The sequence below is a fragment of the Fusarium phalaenopsidis genome, assembly GCF_050370095.1.
Source record: "Fusarium phalaenopsidis strain FUZ10S chromosome Unknown contig_32306, whole genome shotgun sequence".
Lineage (NCBI taxonomy): Eukaryota > Fungi > Ascomycota > Sordariomycetes > Hypocreales > Nectriaceae > Fusarium > Fusarium phalaenopsidis.
Genome location: NW_028145403.1, coordinates 885003 through 899849, shown reverse-complemented (window position 1 = coordinate 899849; position 14847 = coordinate 885003). Strand labels below are relative to the sequence as shown.

At 48.9% G+C, this 14847-nt stretch overlaps 4 protein-coding genes and 1 non-coding gene across 5 annotated transcripts; 4 read left to right on the top strand and 1 right to left on the bottom strand.

Moving 5' to 3' along the window:
* Positions 1-1275: 1275 nt before the first annotated feature.
* LRP88_11139 (major facilitator superfamily domain-containing protein) lies at positions 1276-3147 on the top strand (the record flags this gene model as incomplete). The annotated part of the gene is made up of 6 exons (XM_083247575.1): positions 1276-1341; positions 1400-1814; positions 1866-2257; positions 2315-2386; positions 2721-3034; positions 3123-3147. 6 exons carry the CDS (start codon positions 1276-1278, stop codon positions 3145-3147), a joined length of 1284 nt encoding a protein of 427 aa, XP_083096723.1.
* Positions 3148-4228: 1081 nt separating this feature from the next.
* Positions 4229-5013, top strand: LRP88_11138 (uncharacterized protein; the record flags this gene model as incomplete). The annotated part of the gene is made up of 2 exons (XM_083247574.1): positions 4229-4381; positions 4438-5013. The coding sequence occupies 2 exons, from the start codon at positions 4229-4231 to the stop codon at positions 5011-5013; spliced, it is 729 nt and encodes a 242-aa protein (XP_083096722.1).
* Positions 5014-5676: 663 nt separating this feature from the next.
* Positions 5677-6873, bottom strand: LRP88_11137 (M28 family metallopeptidase; the record flags this gene model as incomplete). Its single annotated transcript, XM_083247573.1, has 2 exons — positions 5677-6651; positions 6712-6873. 2 exons carry the CDS (start codon positions 6871-6873, stop codon positions 5677-5679), a joined length of 1137 nt encoding a protein of 378 aa, XP_083096721.1.
* A 1542-nt stretch (positions 6874-8415) lies between these two features.
* On the top strand, positions 8416-8517 carry LRP88_11136. Its single transcript has one exon. It is a non-coding gene; the product is annotated as a tRNA-Leu (tRNA).
* A 4689-nt stretch (positions 8518-13206) lies between these two features.
* Positions 13207-14202, top strand: LRP88_11135 (uncharacterized protein; the record flags this gene model as incomplete). Its single annotated transcript, XM_083247572.1, has 1 exon — positions 13207-14202. One exon carries the CDS (start codon positions 13207-13209, stop codon positions 14200-14202), a length of 996 nt encoding a protein of 331 aa, XP_083096720.1.
* Between the last annotated feature and the right edge of the window lie 645 nt (positions 14203-14847).

Sequence of the window (14847 nt, the reverse complement as noted above, 5' to 3'; positions counted from 1 at the left end):
TGTCTTGGCCATTCCTCATTGTGCGTGACCAGATAGTGTATAAGCCCAATATTTAGCGAGATACCTGTGTTGATATTCGCTAATTCATGAAATCAGCTCCCTGTTGCAGCGACCAACGAGGTAGGGTGCAATCACTAAAGATCAAATGCGGCATTATACCGCTCATCAGGGGCACTGGTTTTTTGCCCGCTTAATAGAAATATTATCGCGCTGTTGCTTTGTTCTGATACATACGTAATTTTTGTCATCTTACATTGATAAAACTCCTAAAGAACTGTCCCAATCAAGTCGTCCGAAACAACGAGGAAACTCATGCCACCATTCTTATAGGTTCATTGTTGTCGATCTTCATGTCTATAGAAGGGATTCGCCCGGCTTTTCTCTTGGTGTTCTCTGGCGCCCATTCACGGCGCCTTCTCTTCCAAGATTAAGATTCCAAGATTAAGACAGCCGGAGAGCGAAAGGGTGAGCATATTGTGCATAGCTAAATGTCATCATTAAAGAGAAGGATGCATGTAATAGTGTTAATTCTCAGAGGACGGACAATCAGATCCAAATACTGCAGAGAGACATTTCTACACAGAAGGTGAGTGTCTACGGCCCGACGCTGGGATCTCAGTTTGTCACCCTTGGTTGACATGAATAGATATAGTTTTATCAAAGAAGATGGTCTTCATTTTATAAATATATTCAAAATGGAATATTAGGCATGCCAAACGGATCAACATACATTCAGATAATGGACGCCGAGTCATAGCATCAAAAGCTGTAAGTAGCTGCCCGTGAGCACATAAGAGGATCCCGAGCCTTGAACTAAACAGTCCAATCAGAATGAGTAGATACAAACCCATGCCCATCTACATTACCTGCTTTGCTGTTTCATTTATCCGTCTCACCTTCAGCGGAACTCATCTCGCTACTGCGATGGTGAGTTACTGGCGCATCAACAAGAGTATCCAGCTGAGTTACGTCAACACATATTTAGCGTCTCAGATGGACGTCATTATAACTCACACGAGTTGCCGGTAGATCCATTCACGGTTTTCGGTCTATTTCTACACAATATCCAGATCTCGGCGTCGGTCTCCGGCGCCGAGCACCCCTCCTCCATGGGGATGTGGGGATGGAGGATCGGCACCCCAGTGTAAAGGTGCGGGGAATATCTCGGTTACATGGCGAGGAAAGGTTTTGTCTCGCTTCCTTTTCCTTCTCTCGGCTTGACTGTTGCAATTTCTTTCATCTTTCATCTCAGGACTTGTTAGCATAGTCATCAAGATGCCTTCCACAACCAACATCGACACTCGCGTTGATATAGCTGATGACCTAGCAGCAGTCGAAAAGGTAACACGAAGCTCTTGGTCAAGCTAGCTAAGCCATCTGGTTCTAATCTCCGCTTTAGCATGGCTCCGATGGCGGCCCAGAGAACGCCACCGCCATCGACCCGAAGCTGCAGAGCTTGCTTCTGCGCAAGCAAGATGCACACATCATTCCCTTGGCAGCGGGTATATACTTGCTCTGCTATCTCGACCGTTCCAACATTGGCAATGCCAAGGTTCTAAACTCCTCAACCAAGCATGACCTTCTCTCCGAAACCGGCATGTCCAACTTGGACTACACCATCGCCCTCATGGTGTTTCTAATTGCCTACGCGCTCTTCGAGGTGCCCTCCAACTACTTCCTCAAGCGCATGAAGCCAAGTCGATGGATCTCGTTCCTCATGTTCTCTTGGGGCACCATCACTATGTGTCTTGGCGCTGCCCACAACTACGGTTCTGTCACAGCTATGCGATTTTTGCTTGGCGTTTTCGAAGCAGGCAAGTATCACGCCGATTGCATCTCATCTCAAGCCTAATAATTCAGCTCAGGTTTATTCCCAGGTTTGGTATACTACTTGACTTTCTGGTATCGCCCTGAAGAAAGATCCCTCCGTGTTGCGACAATTCTTGCTTCAGCAACGCTTGCTGGTGCATTTGGTGGCGCCATCGCATATGGTGTCGGCCATATGAATCAAGTTGGTGGCTTGTCTGGTTGGCGATGGCTATTCATCCTCGAAGGTGCTCCTTCAGTGGTATCGGCGGCCTTGGTGTGGTTTTGCCTCCCTGACTATCCCGAGACAGCCAAGTGGCTTTCCCTAGAAGAGAAGGATCTGGCAGCTGCCAGGTTGGCTGAACAAGGGTCACATGGAAGCAGTAAATCCATGACATGGGAAGATGCCAAGTCGACGCTCCTGGAATGGAGACTATGGTGCCACTACTTGGTGGGTGCTTATCCTTCTTAGCTAGCATCGCGTCGTTGCTAATATGCATGACTATAGATCTACTTTGGCATCTCTGCACCATTCTCAAGTCTGTCTTTGTTTACACCATCAATCACTGCAGGCCTTGGGGTAAGTTGCCAGTCGCTTCAGGTTGATTCCGAACTGACCAATTCCAGTTCGCAGACTTGAGAGCTCAGTTGATGACCGTGCCTCCTTACGCAGCGGCATACGTAGTCACGCTCCTCGTGTCTTGGTCAGCTGATAGATACAACGCGTTAGTGGCAACACCAATTATTTGTTCCGTGATTGAGGCTGACACGCCTAGCCGCGCCCTCCATTCTGCTGCATTCTCTCTCATTGGAGCTGTGGGATTCATCGCGTCTGCAGTTCTGCCAGCTCATTCATATAGTGCAAGTACAAGCCAATTACCTCTAGTAAGAAACAGCGTGCTGACCTCTTCTAGCCTCGTTATGGATGTCTCATTGTTGCAGCTTGCGGTTCATTCGCCTGTATTCCTCCTCTCCTAGGCTGGCTTTCATCCAACCTGCAATCCACCGCAGCCATTGGTTTGGCGATTGCCTTGAACATCTCTATGGGAGCCCCTGGTCAGATTGTGGGAGTCTGGATTTACAAGGCTGAGGAAGCTAAAAAGGGTTACCCAACCGGCCACTGGACCAATGCTGGATTACTCTTGTTCGTGTCCACAGGTTGCATCGTGATGCACTTCTACTATGTATGGAGGAACAGGCGTGCGGGCGTCAGTGATCCCATCTTCAAGTATTAAAATGTGCAAGACCTGGGTAGCTTGCAGGAGGGGTTATCCGCCATGTGTCACGTACTTGGTCGATAGGTAGCTATGGATCAGATCAGTTAGCCAGATACAATTCTGATTAGTCAATATATCTATTGATTAATGACTACTGTCAGCCTAAATAGGCTTTGCAATAGTGGATGGTGTCCGGGTCGGTCCGGCCATACTTCTTATTTTCAGGGCTCCCCGTGACAAGCAAGACCACACAATCAACTCCCATAGACTAAAACACCCTTCCTTTATGCTTTAGAGTTTATTCTAATCCTTGCTTATGGCATGCGAGAGATATTCGGGCTTGGTTTCCAACGAGCGCCCGCTGGGACTTATCTCAAGAATTTAATTAATGTGTTGACGATATTCAGCTACAGGGCCTTGACTGGCCTACATCAAGGAAATGCAAGAAAGCCGCTTTAGTGTATTAACATCCAATGTTTATTCTACCATCTATTTCATTTGCCTTGTAGTATCCGGCAAACCCGAGTATATCGTCCTCTAGCTGAGCAACCTTCAATGTTTTCAGCTCGCAGCCAAGAGAACCCCGTGGAACTTTCTCCATCAGTGGTTGGACGGTGTGGTAAACCTTCAGCCACTCCACCTCTTGACCGGCATATCTTACTAAGAAGCCGCAGAAGACGCGTGTCCGAAGGTCACGCCAAGGCCACAACGAGCTCAATCACCAGACACACAAACATGCAAATTGTCTCCCCAACAGCAGCTCACGGCGCTCCGGCATCACCGAGGTTCCCTGCTCCGTCTCCGCCATCTGACCCGCTGCGCCCAGCGCCGAGCCACAGCTGATCTTGACCCGATGCCGACGGATCCGGCCGCCAAGTCGTGGCAAAGTGCCGAAATCCGTGACAATTGTGTCAAGCTAAGCTCTTGGACGGGAGCTGCGCCACCTTGACATGAAGGAAGTATGATATCAGCCGAGATTGATACCTAGACAGAAGACGTACCAGCGCCAAGCTCAAGGTGGCTGTTGGTGGTCAGCTCGTGTTTAACCTTGATGACGACAGCAGCTGCTGGAATATTAAATGGGAACCTGACCCCTCTTCTGTTGCGAGTTCAATTTGGTCCCCATAAACTTTTACAGCGTTATTTCCAATCTCCCTAGATCAGTCACACGCAACCTACTTTACAACATCCAAATAATTTCAGACATGTCGGCTCAGGACTACTACAGCGGTGGAGGCAGTGGACAGCAAGGAGGCTACGGTCAACAAGGCTACAACCAAGACGGATATGGTCAGCAAGGTCGACAAGACTATGGCCAGCAGCAGGGCTACGGCCAACAACAGGGCTATCCCCAACAAGTGAGTTTTGAACCCGCGACACCGAAGCATCAAGCAACATACTAACAGCTTCACAGCAACAGTACTCACAGGGCTCCGGATATGGCGGCCCTCAACAGTCTGATTATGACAACCGCGGACAATCCTACAACCAACAACAGGGTGGTCCCTATGGAGGCTCTTCCGCATACCCCGGCGGTGACCAGGGTCAGCCCGGACCCGACGGAGAACGAGGACTCGGAGCAACCCTTGTTGGAGGTGGTGCAGCTGGCTGGGCTGCCCACAAGGCTGGCGGTGGCCTCCTAAGCAGTCTCGCTGGTGCCGCCGCTGGCGCAATTGGCGCAAACCTTATCGAGCACAAGTTCAAGAAGCACAAGAAGGACAAGAAGAATCACAAGGACGGTCGCCCTCGAAACTACTCTGGCGACTCAACAAGCAGCAGCGATTCCGACTCGGATGACGATCGACGTCGTCGTCGCCGCGATGACGACCTTGCTTACGGTGACCGCGGCTACGATAATGATCGGCGCCGTCGTGAGGAAGAGAATTTGCGCTATGGAGATTCTCGGCGGGATGACTACGATCGACGTGACGACGGTGGCTACAGCGGCCATCACCACGGCCAATCAAACTATGGTGGCTCTCGGTGGTGATCAGTTCCATGGGTCTATTAGGGTTTGCAGTTTATGAAGTCTTTTTCTTTTTTCAATCGCCATAACGCTCTTGGCAATGAAAGAATCTAGATCCGATTCAATGTTCAAGTACCTCTCTGAAAGCGAGAACCACACTTTATCTTTATCATGACTCAAACAAAACTGCAAGTGACACAATACCTAGTGTGCTGTCTACACTCCAAGCCTGTCATTTCTTCTATTTGCAAAAATGTGCGACATGAAACTGTGGCCTCCTTGCCAAGGTCATTGAATATCACGCCGAGTAGCGAAAAATAGCAATCTTCATACTTCCCAATGGGTACTTCCAGTGATATATGAGACAATGACTACCCTTGAAACCCTGTACTATAATTTCCTGGGTCTATAGTTCTTTCTATTCAAGTATGGTTCGAGCGGTTTGATACCCCAATCCATCAAGGCTACTCAACAACACCTGGACACCTGGACGCCTGGTGGATCGATGGATTGCAACAATGTCCTCTGGACAGGTAAAGATGGAATACATAAAGAAATTACATAACAAACGTGTATTCATATCTGTATTTATTTTTCTATTTCTCTCTACCAAGACACTAATTAGAATGCACTAACCCCATGTCATCACAACATGTTCATCTCTTGGATTGGGATATCCACCCCAGTCTAGGCATCGATAAAGTCATGATGGGCAAGCTCATAAACGAAACCAGTCGTGACCTTGACATGCTGGGCAATGTGATCAAAGTCGACATAGGCAATGGTATCATTAGGCGTGTGGATGTGAGGGTTGTGGTTTCCAAAAGGCGTCTCAAAGAGGAAAGACGAGGGGAATCCGTTGCGGTTGGCCGAGGCGTGGTCAGAGCAAGCATAACCACACTGCGACTCTTCATATGGAATATCGGCGTACTCTTCAATCAGAACCTTGAGGAAGTCATTCTGACCAGGATCTGTGTTGTCGGTGATGAGACCAAACCGCTCAACACCGTCACGGCCCTTGTAGCCAACCATATCCTGGTTCAACATGGCCTCGACCTGGATTCCAAGGCGAGAGTAGGTGTTGAAGATGTCCTGGGAGCCAAGTAGGCCAGTCTCCTCGGCCGAGTACCAGTGAAACTCAACCGTGTTGTCATGGTCACCCTTGGCAATTCGGGGGTCCTTGAGGAAAGCGTCTAGCACGTTCAGAAGCATGATGGAAGCCGAGCCATTGTCGTCAGCACCAGGAGCTCGACCAGCACCACGGTCGTTGGAAATGACAGAGTCAAGATGGGAACCGGTGATGATGGTCTTAAGGCGGACCTTTCCGGGAATGGAGACGACGATAGATGGCTGTGACCAAGCTTGATGCTGGATCAACCGAACTGTGGCCAGAGGGTGCTTCTTGATAACCTTCTTGACCTCCTTGTGAAGCCATTCGGCGGCCTCAACTCCGTACTTGGAGTTGAAATAGCGGTTGTGGAAAGAAGAGAACTTTTTCAGTTGCTTCTCAATCTTCTTGAGGTCCACATTCTTGATGATCTTCTCAACGTTGGACTTGTGCTGAACCTTGCTAGGATAGGATGCAGTGGTTGCAAGGAGACGAGCTGCTGAGGCAGGCTGATGGTCCTTCCACTCTGTGATATCAAAGAAGTGGACATGATCCTAGGTGTTGTTAGTCACTGGTAATTCTCAAGGACTCTCAGATTGAACTTGATAACCTACATCAATCATCTGAAACTTCTCATCTTCAGTAACCTCGACCGTCTCACCGGGAGCGATTTCAAGTGTGAAGAGCTTGTCCGCACGCTCCTGGAGGGGAGCCCTTGGGACAGCGGCAGAGACAGAGGCGGCCAGGGCCACAACGAGGGGTACTGTGTAACGCATTGTGAGTGGTGCTCACAATCCTGATTTCGTGAACGAGAAGTAGTACGAAGCCGAAGGATCCAGGTCAGAAAGCCCGTGTGGGGAATTGATCGGCGTCTGGTGGATGAGGACCAAAAAACAACACGCAAAAAGTCGAGAGGAGGTGAGGTTCATATAGCTACGTGATCAACGACGGCTCTTCCGCAAGGTCCGGTTGCCCAGGGCCCAGTTACACCGATACCTCGTCATACTGCAACAAACACCCTCGTTGGTCATTCTAGGCGTCACTGCATAGTTGAGAGACTTTGGGAAATATTTACTGGTCTTTGTGAATGCCAAGCTTCTCAGTGCTACCGTGCTACTCCGCATGGGGCAGCTCAAGAGCTTCACGCCTCACCAGCTGCGAGCCAAGTCTAGGCACTCCTGTCGTTCAGAGTAAGACGGGGGTTAGCAACGAGGGGTAAGATAAACAATGGCATCGTCAGGACAGGCATGTTGAGATATGCAAGGGATCCTAGGATATCAGCTAATTCCGGGGCTGGCAGGTCTTTACTTTGCTTACGGGAATACGGGGATTCGGTCGGTGGAGTGATAAGCAAGGAGCTTTATCTCTCAGTCGTTCTGTGCGGTCCAGGTGTGTTTTGTGTGTTCATAGTCAGCCTTTCCCGACGTAGTGTACCATCATCACAATTAATTGTGCTCTGCGACGGCCATTGTGAAACCCAATGAATCACAACCAGCTTTTTTATCCTTCTTTCTTCCCAAGAATCCAAGAGAGGGGTAAGCCTTGGGCGTAAATGCCATGACAACGACCAGCCTCGGGGGCCAATTCCTGTTTAGGCAGGTCACCAGGCACGCCCAGGGGACGATGATCCTATTTCCAAAAGATCCCAAGAGTGAATGCGGGGAACGGAAGCGGAATTCTTAATAAGCTTAAATCAGCCAGGATCTTTAAATCCATGACGGTTATCACACGCCATTCTCGTATTGGTTACCGTTACCTACCGTTATTACGCTTTGGCTTGAAGCCGTCAATGGTTGATGTACCTCCCTTCCACAGTATAGCTGCGCTACCAATGATGCTGGGAGTTTCTTTTTCTCTGTCCCATTGTTTGACGTATCTGAAAGGATAGAAAGCCCAGATTGTGTTGCGACTGTCAAGGCCACGTTCATTTGTGTTGTTTTTTTTTTAAAAAAAAATAAAAAAATAAAAAAACCCCGCCGTTCATCAACATTTAACGAGAGGTCGTGACCCATTCTCACCAATCCAATGCGATTACATAGTACAGAGAGAATTACGATGTAGGCATCCTATGATACGGCATTGAGTAGGCGCTGATAAAGAGGGCACTCCCTAGCCAGGCCCTAACTCAGCCTGAAAGAAACACCATAACTGCGCACGAGTAATAAAGTCCAAATAGGGAACACAAAGCGTCGGCGGCTGGTCTCATGTTTACAATTTACATCGCTGCCAATTTGTCAACACATCTCGATCCAGTGCATCATCTCCCCGGGCACCCCGTCGACATGGGAAATCTTTGCGACTCCAAAAAACATGAATTCGGTGAGATGGCCGAGTTGGTTATGGCGTCAGGTTAAGGTCACCTTAACAGCCCAAGATTCCTGATGGAGCAATCCTCCTGGGTTCGAGTCCCAGTCTCATCAAGCTTCTAATCTTTTGCCCTCTGAGGTATTTTTTGTTTCTTTTCCTTTTTGTCTTGCTCGTCTTTAATGGGTCTTCTCCCGATCAAGTAGACCAACTGGAGTGTGTGAAGGCTTGGACGGGAAGATGCCCGTATTGAAACAGAAGTGAACAACAGCCAGGCCTATAAAAAAAGACCAGCAATATGAACAGTCCACAGAGCAATCCAGCAGCCAATAACCAATTTGTTTGAACAAGGTCATGAACATCAAAACAACTTTACCAACAACAGAACCGAGATCATGTTTGAACATATAAGAAACTGGTGGTGCCACCAGGAGGTGGGCCACCCGACCCCCTCCAACAACTTACTTGTACAGGTCCGGATCAGTAAAAATGAACATTTACCTATTCTATCTCATCCTAGTATTTCTACTGGCAGATTCACTCTTATGTCTAATTTGGTCCAGATTATTTACAACAGACCCCCTTGCAAGCTCAATTCATATCAAAAATGGCACCTGGATTCGCCCGACTGTCCCCCAGGCTGGCCCCTGGATAGACATTCTGGATGAAGTTCAATCACAGCTTAGCAATATCGCGGAGGGCGTCCCAGGCTACACCACCTCGAGGGCTATTCTATCAATGACCATTCCGATAAACGAAACCATCGTCTTTCATCAAGCTCACCGAAATCTAAGGATCGTCCGACAAGAGAACCTTAACCCGGCTGGACCAAAGAACCCAATCATCGAGCTTTTCCAAGCCATGAAAGATGAACCCTCGAAAACACTTAATTTTAACCAAACGCGGTGGCAATCGATCGCATCTAAGTCGGAACGCGATCGGCTCATCAAGCACAATATAGTTCTAGAAATTCTTAAAGAAGCCCACACATCTCGACAAGTCGTCATCGATGTGGTTAGGAGGATGCAACAGGACAGCCTAGATGACCTCACCCATCAAATCTGCCGTGTCTCGGAGGAGCTTAAAACGCACGCACTTAGAGCAAGGATCTTTGACTGGCCTGTCCACATGAACCTACAAGAGACCCATGAAGCAACTCACGTTGTCTGCAGACAGGCTCAAGATGTTGAAAAGGATTTGAGGGCGTTATTTGACAGGGTAGGCATCGAGATGCAAGCCATCAGGTCTTTGATCCGCCAGGTCGAAGGAGTGATCTCAGACTTGCGGAAGAACAAACCCTTGTCAGAGAATACGATAAGCCTTTATGTGTCTGAATATTTTTGGATTAGCGAGGCCGCGATTCAACTTGTCGAGGTGGGCTGGCTTGAACTGTAGGTATCTATGACTAGTGTATGGTTGTATTCAGAGCGTAGGCTCATCTTCTAGTGTTTCTTATTGATCTATCGACGGAGTAATGAATAGTCTGTTTTGCTTTTTTAATTTCGCTTCCTGTCATGACCTACGAAGCTATGCGTTTATCTTTCTTAGTGTCAATGCTGAACATCCCAGGCCGCGCTCCTTCACAAAAGTAATCCGATTTCGAGCACTGTCATATTTAGCCAGTCTCGCTAACCAAAGATGAAGCACGTCAAACTAAAGGTAAGTAAAAAGTAGGATAACAGTTCGTATTGTCCAGATATTGAGCAGCTCATCGCTTCGCTCCCTTGGCGTGGTCCTTCTACAGGGTAAATGAATGTACTCAGGGCAGAACCGCCCTGTTTGGATGACTGCATCCCATCTCTTCCGATTGTCGGAAGGACCAAGCTGGAATTGAGCAATGAATATCATTAATTGCTTCAATGGGAAAATTCAAACTCGACCCAAAGCCAGGTACTCAATATTTCTCCCGCGGTACACAGGGATGGTGCCTACCAATGCAATGCCAGGTGTGCTTGTTCTAAGGTTAGTTATGCACCCACAAGTCTTTATGCAAATTGGTGACAGAAAATCGCCGAAAGATGCATAAGGATTCACAATGCTGCATAAGACACATAAAATAAATGCAAACAGGACCCACATCACGCTCAGCCAACCAGTTCCATCAATGCCTGCGAGCAATTCAGGTCTCCGACGGTTTCTCTGACGGTCCCGTCGGGGGCTCGCCGCAGGGTGCCTCCGTCTTTGATCTGCACTTACCTGGCGTTTGAGATGTGTGTTGTTCCTCGCCAAGTCTCAACTGGCCGTGCTGTACATGAGGGCTGCTCTTTCAGCGGGATCCTGTTTCTTCGAGGTTGAGTAGAGTCAGAGTCTTGAGTTCCTATTATTAATCGTTTGAATTATTAATTACCCCGCCTTTGTTTTCTCGCATCGGCGGTTTAAAGGCAAGAGTCATCACCATTCTTACCAACACCATAAGCCAAGATCTACAAGTAATTTGGTGTGTAGTCAACATGAGCGAAAATCTCCAGCCAGCCATCAACCCAATTGTGCTTCAGCGCATTCCTGATTCTTTGGTCTGCCAATCTGCTCTCGCCCTGGCTCGCAATGCACTGCCTCAACCCATCTTGAACCACTCCTTGCGCGTTTACCTTTTGGCGCTATGGCTGGCCAAAAAAGAACAGTCGGTTTTTGCTTCCGACCCTCAATTGCGCCGTCTCTTTGTTGCAGCCATCCATCACGACATGGGTGCTAGCGATTTGTACAACGGTTCACAGCGTTTCGAACTTTGTTCCGCCGACTGCGCAAAGGCTCATCTCCTTGCCCACGACTACTCGGAAGCGGAATCTCATCAAGTCTGGACTGCAATTGCAGTGCATACCTCCCCAGGTATAGCAGAGCGCATCGACCCGCTATCCAGACTGATCCGACTTGGTGTGATCATGGACTTTGGATCTGAAGAGTATAGGGCAAAGATGGGAGTGGCTGAACATTGCAACGAGATTGAGAAACTTTTGCCAAGGTTGGAAGCGGAAAAGAGCTTGGGAGATGCTGTGGTGAAGCAGGCCAAGAAGATTCCACATGTGGATAGCCTCACTTGGCCTAGTGACGAAAAGTTCCCGTCGGCAAGTTGGCCTGGTATTTTGCTGAGGGCGCATGCCGAGAATCCAGATCATATTGGAGTAAACCCTGCTTTCTGAGGTGAGCCAAGTCGCTCTAGAGGGATTGACGCAAGGTCCCAAGGTCAGGAGGGTTGAAGATCCCGACAATTGGACGATACGCACCCAAACAATCAATAATTATAGCTTATGCTAGGACTAAGCGGGAAATTAAACACGAGTCCAAGTCTATCATCTCAATGGTAACCCACAAGAGACACGTCAATAGGGTCTTCCCCCCGAACTGTCCTCCATCGGTTGGAAGATTGGACAAGTTCGTCACATCCCACGACCGCCCACGCCCATTTGATCAAAAATTCGGGGGTAACCTCCCAGTTTTCTTGAGAGGATGGCTCTCCCCAAAGTATGAGACCATTCCTAATGTCGTCTGTTTCATCGACAACGGGTACTCCTTGTGAGACAGTTATCGGCGCATAGGTCAGATATCCGACGAGATCCGACAGAAATTGTCCGTGATGGAAAAAGTTTTGCCGACGTAGGAGGTTATCTCTTATCTTTGGGAAGGGGAGTGCATCAATCCAGGTAGGATGTGGTAGGTTCATCTGAAGCTGTGTTGGCTGAAGGCAGGCTGGCATGGATTGGCGTGTTTGTCTGAAGACAGATATCTCGCACTCCGATGTTTTTTGACTGGGCAACGTATCACCCATGGGGCTGATGAAGCTCCCCACAAGTTTGAGCAAATCCTTGTTAGACAAAATTCCTCGGCATACGTTGTAGCCTATGAGAGGTAAAAGGAGGTGATCAATGGGCAGAGAGATGCGCAGGCAACTAGTCTTGGCAGCAGAGAATTGACCCGGAACCTGATAGGTGGTTGAGGCTTGTGATGGTAATGACCGTTCATCGTCATGCTCTGAAGTGCATTTATTGGTGGCATGATCCCTTGAACTCGTGTCCGGAGCTTTCGGGGTTGGTTCTGGAAGAGCCGGAGATTCATTAAGTCGCCAGCGGTTAACCTGGTAAGGACCACGCTGATTATGGGTGCCATTCTGGTCTCTGAGACGTTGTCCTGTAGTCAAATTAGGCAATATGGTCGCTTTTAGGGGTCAAACGTGGTCTTACTGCGTGCTCTCTGATTGATCCGATTCTGGAGCCTCTTGCGCTCCTTTCGCTCGTCGGCGGTTTGTTGGCTGGTAGGCCCCATCTTTGCGGATCTTGCGGAACAACAAAAACGATGAAATGTAGAAGAAAAAGAGGCTGTCTTTGGGAGGAACCAACTTCAAAACGGCAATTTTGTCAGCCCTTCAAGTCAATATCGTAACACATGGAGGAATTCGTTGGTTGTTATCTTGGACCCAAACCCCAAGGGGCAAAAACGTCAGCCAGCGACAAATCCGGACATTGGCCTAAACTCCGACGCTATACCAAAGGAGGAAATTTTGGTCAGTCGAAAGAGCTTCTATTTCACCGACAGGGAGTGGATGGGCCAATCAGAAGTGAAGGATGGGGCTTTTAGATATGGAGCAAGAATGACATTCATGGATATGGAACAAGGGATTATACTTTGGCCATTGAGTATCATGATGGCGAGCTATGAGGACAGCGACGCTTCGGCTGAGCCGTCTAGCCCGCAAAGCCGACATTATAAAGGAGCTCAATATGCCCTCGAAAAGCTAAGTCTCCAACACACACCTCAAGCTCTCTCATCCAATCCGCTTCCACAGTTGTTCACAACTACCTTAACTACACATCATGTCTCGATACGCAGCAGCTCATGCCAAGCCTCAGGGACCTGGAGATGCAAGACCAACCGCATTGCAAATCATCAAAGATGAATGGATGGAAGGCAAGCTGAATGGCAAAGTCATTGTTGTCACTGGAACCTCATCTGGAATCGGAATCGAGACAGTTCGTGCTCTCTCGACCACTGGAGCAAAATTCTTCTTGACGGCTCGAAATCTTCCCAAGGCAAAGACTGCTTTGGAAGGTGTCTTCGACCCTGAGCGCATGGAGCTCGTTGAGATGGACCAATGCTCGCTCGAAAGCGTTCGTACCGCGGCGAGCCAGATTTTGGCCAAGACAGACAAGATCAACATTCTAATCAACAACGCGGGAGTCATGGCCATTCAGAATCTCGAGTTTACCAAAGACGGGCACGAGACGCAGTTCGGAACCAACCACTTGTCTCACTTCCTCTTCTTCGAGCTCTTGAAGCCGGCTCTGCTCGCTGCCACCGCACCCGAATTTAACTCTCGCGTTGTCATTCTTTCATCTACTGCGCATTTGTTCAACAGCATCAACGATTCAGACAACTACAACTACCAAAAGGGCGGATACACTCCGTGGGGTGCCTATGCCCAGTCCAAGACGGCCAATGTCTACATGGCCAGCGAGCTTGAACGACGATACGGAGCCCAGGGACTTCACGCAACAAGTGTGCACCCTGGCGGGATTATGACTGGCCTTTCGCAGCATATCCCCAACAGTGAGCTCGAGGCGTTCAAGGATGATGAGAAGCTCATGAAGCAGATTAAGAGCCCCGAACAGGGCGCTGCCACCACGGTCTGGGCCGCGATTGGAAAGGAGTGGGAGGGCAAGGGAGGAAGGTATTTGGAGGACTGCAGAGAAGCAGAGCCCTCTAAGGATGAGAAGCCTCCGGCTAGCTCCGGCTATCTTGAGCATACCTACGACCCAGAGAGGGAAGGCCGTCTTTGGGAGGATTCGCTGAAGCTTGTGGGGCTGGCTTGAACGTTTACACAGCATTTAGAGTCTAGAAAGCATATTTGATAAGACATTACTAATTCATATACCTATGCTACGTTAGGTCGTGACCATTGCGATGCTTTTGACACGTCATAGCGTATCCCCAAGAATATCATTAGGAAGCAAACTTTTCTTGAAGTCGCCTTTTGTTTCCCATGGTGCTACTGCTCTTTCATACTGGCGCCAAGCACGAAAACCAAGAAACATACTTGCGTCAAGTATCCTTCAGGCTTTCAGCGTGCCATGGACTAGACCTGCAGATCAACTGCTCCAGACCTAGGACCCAAAAGCCACCTGCTCCAAGAGAGGTCAATGCAGAATAAAACATGCAGCCCGAAGCCAGTGGTAGCTCCGCCAAGGCAAAACCGGACTGATAAGCATGCCGCCTTCGGGTTGTCCCGCATGTTGTCGGTGTCAAGTTTTAAGTCTATTCCGCCTTGCCGCAACCTTTATCGCATTACCCCTTGCTGGTGTGGAGCCCCTCCTCGGAATTGCAAAAGCAAGCCGCATACCAAAGCTCTGATAGCCACCGTTGAACAAACCGGAGCTGACCTATGTGGACGGTCCGCTGACAGTCATGTGCCGAATCATGGCGCCTGTGCTGGACGGGCTTAAGCCACAGCAGCAAAT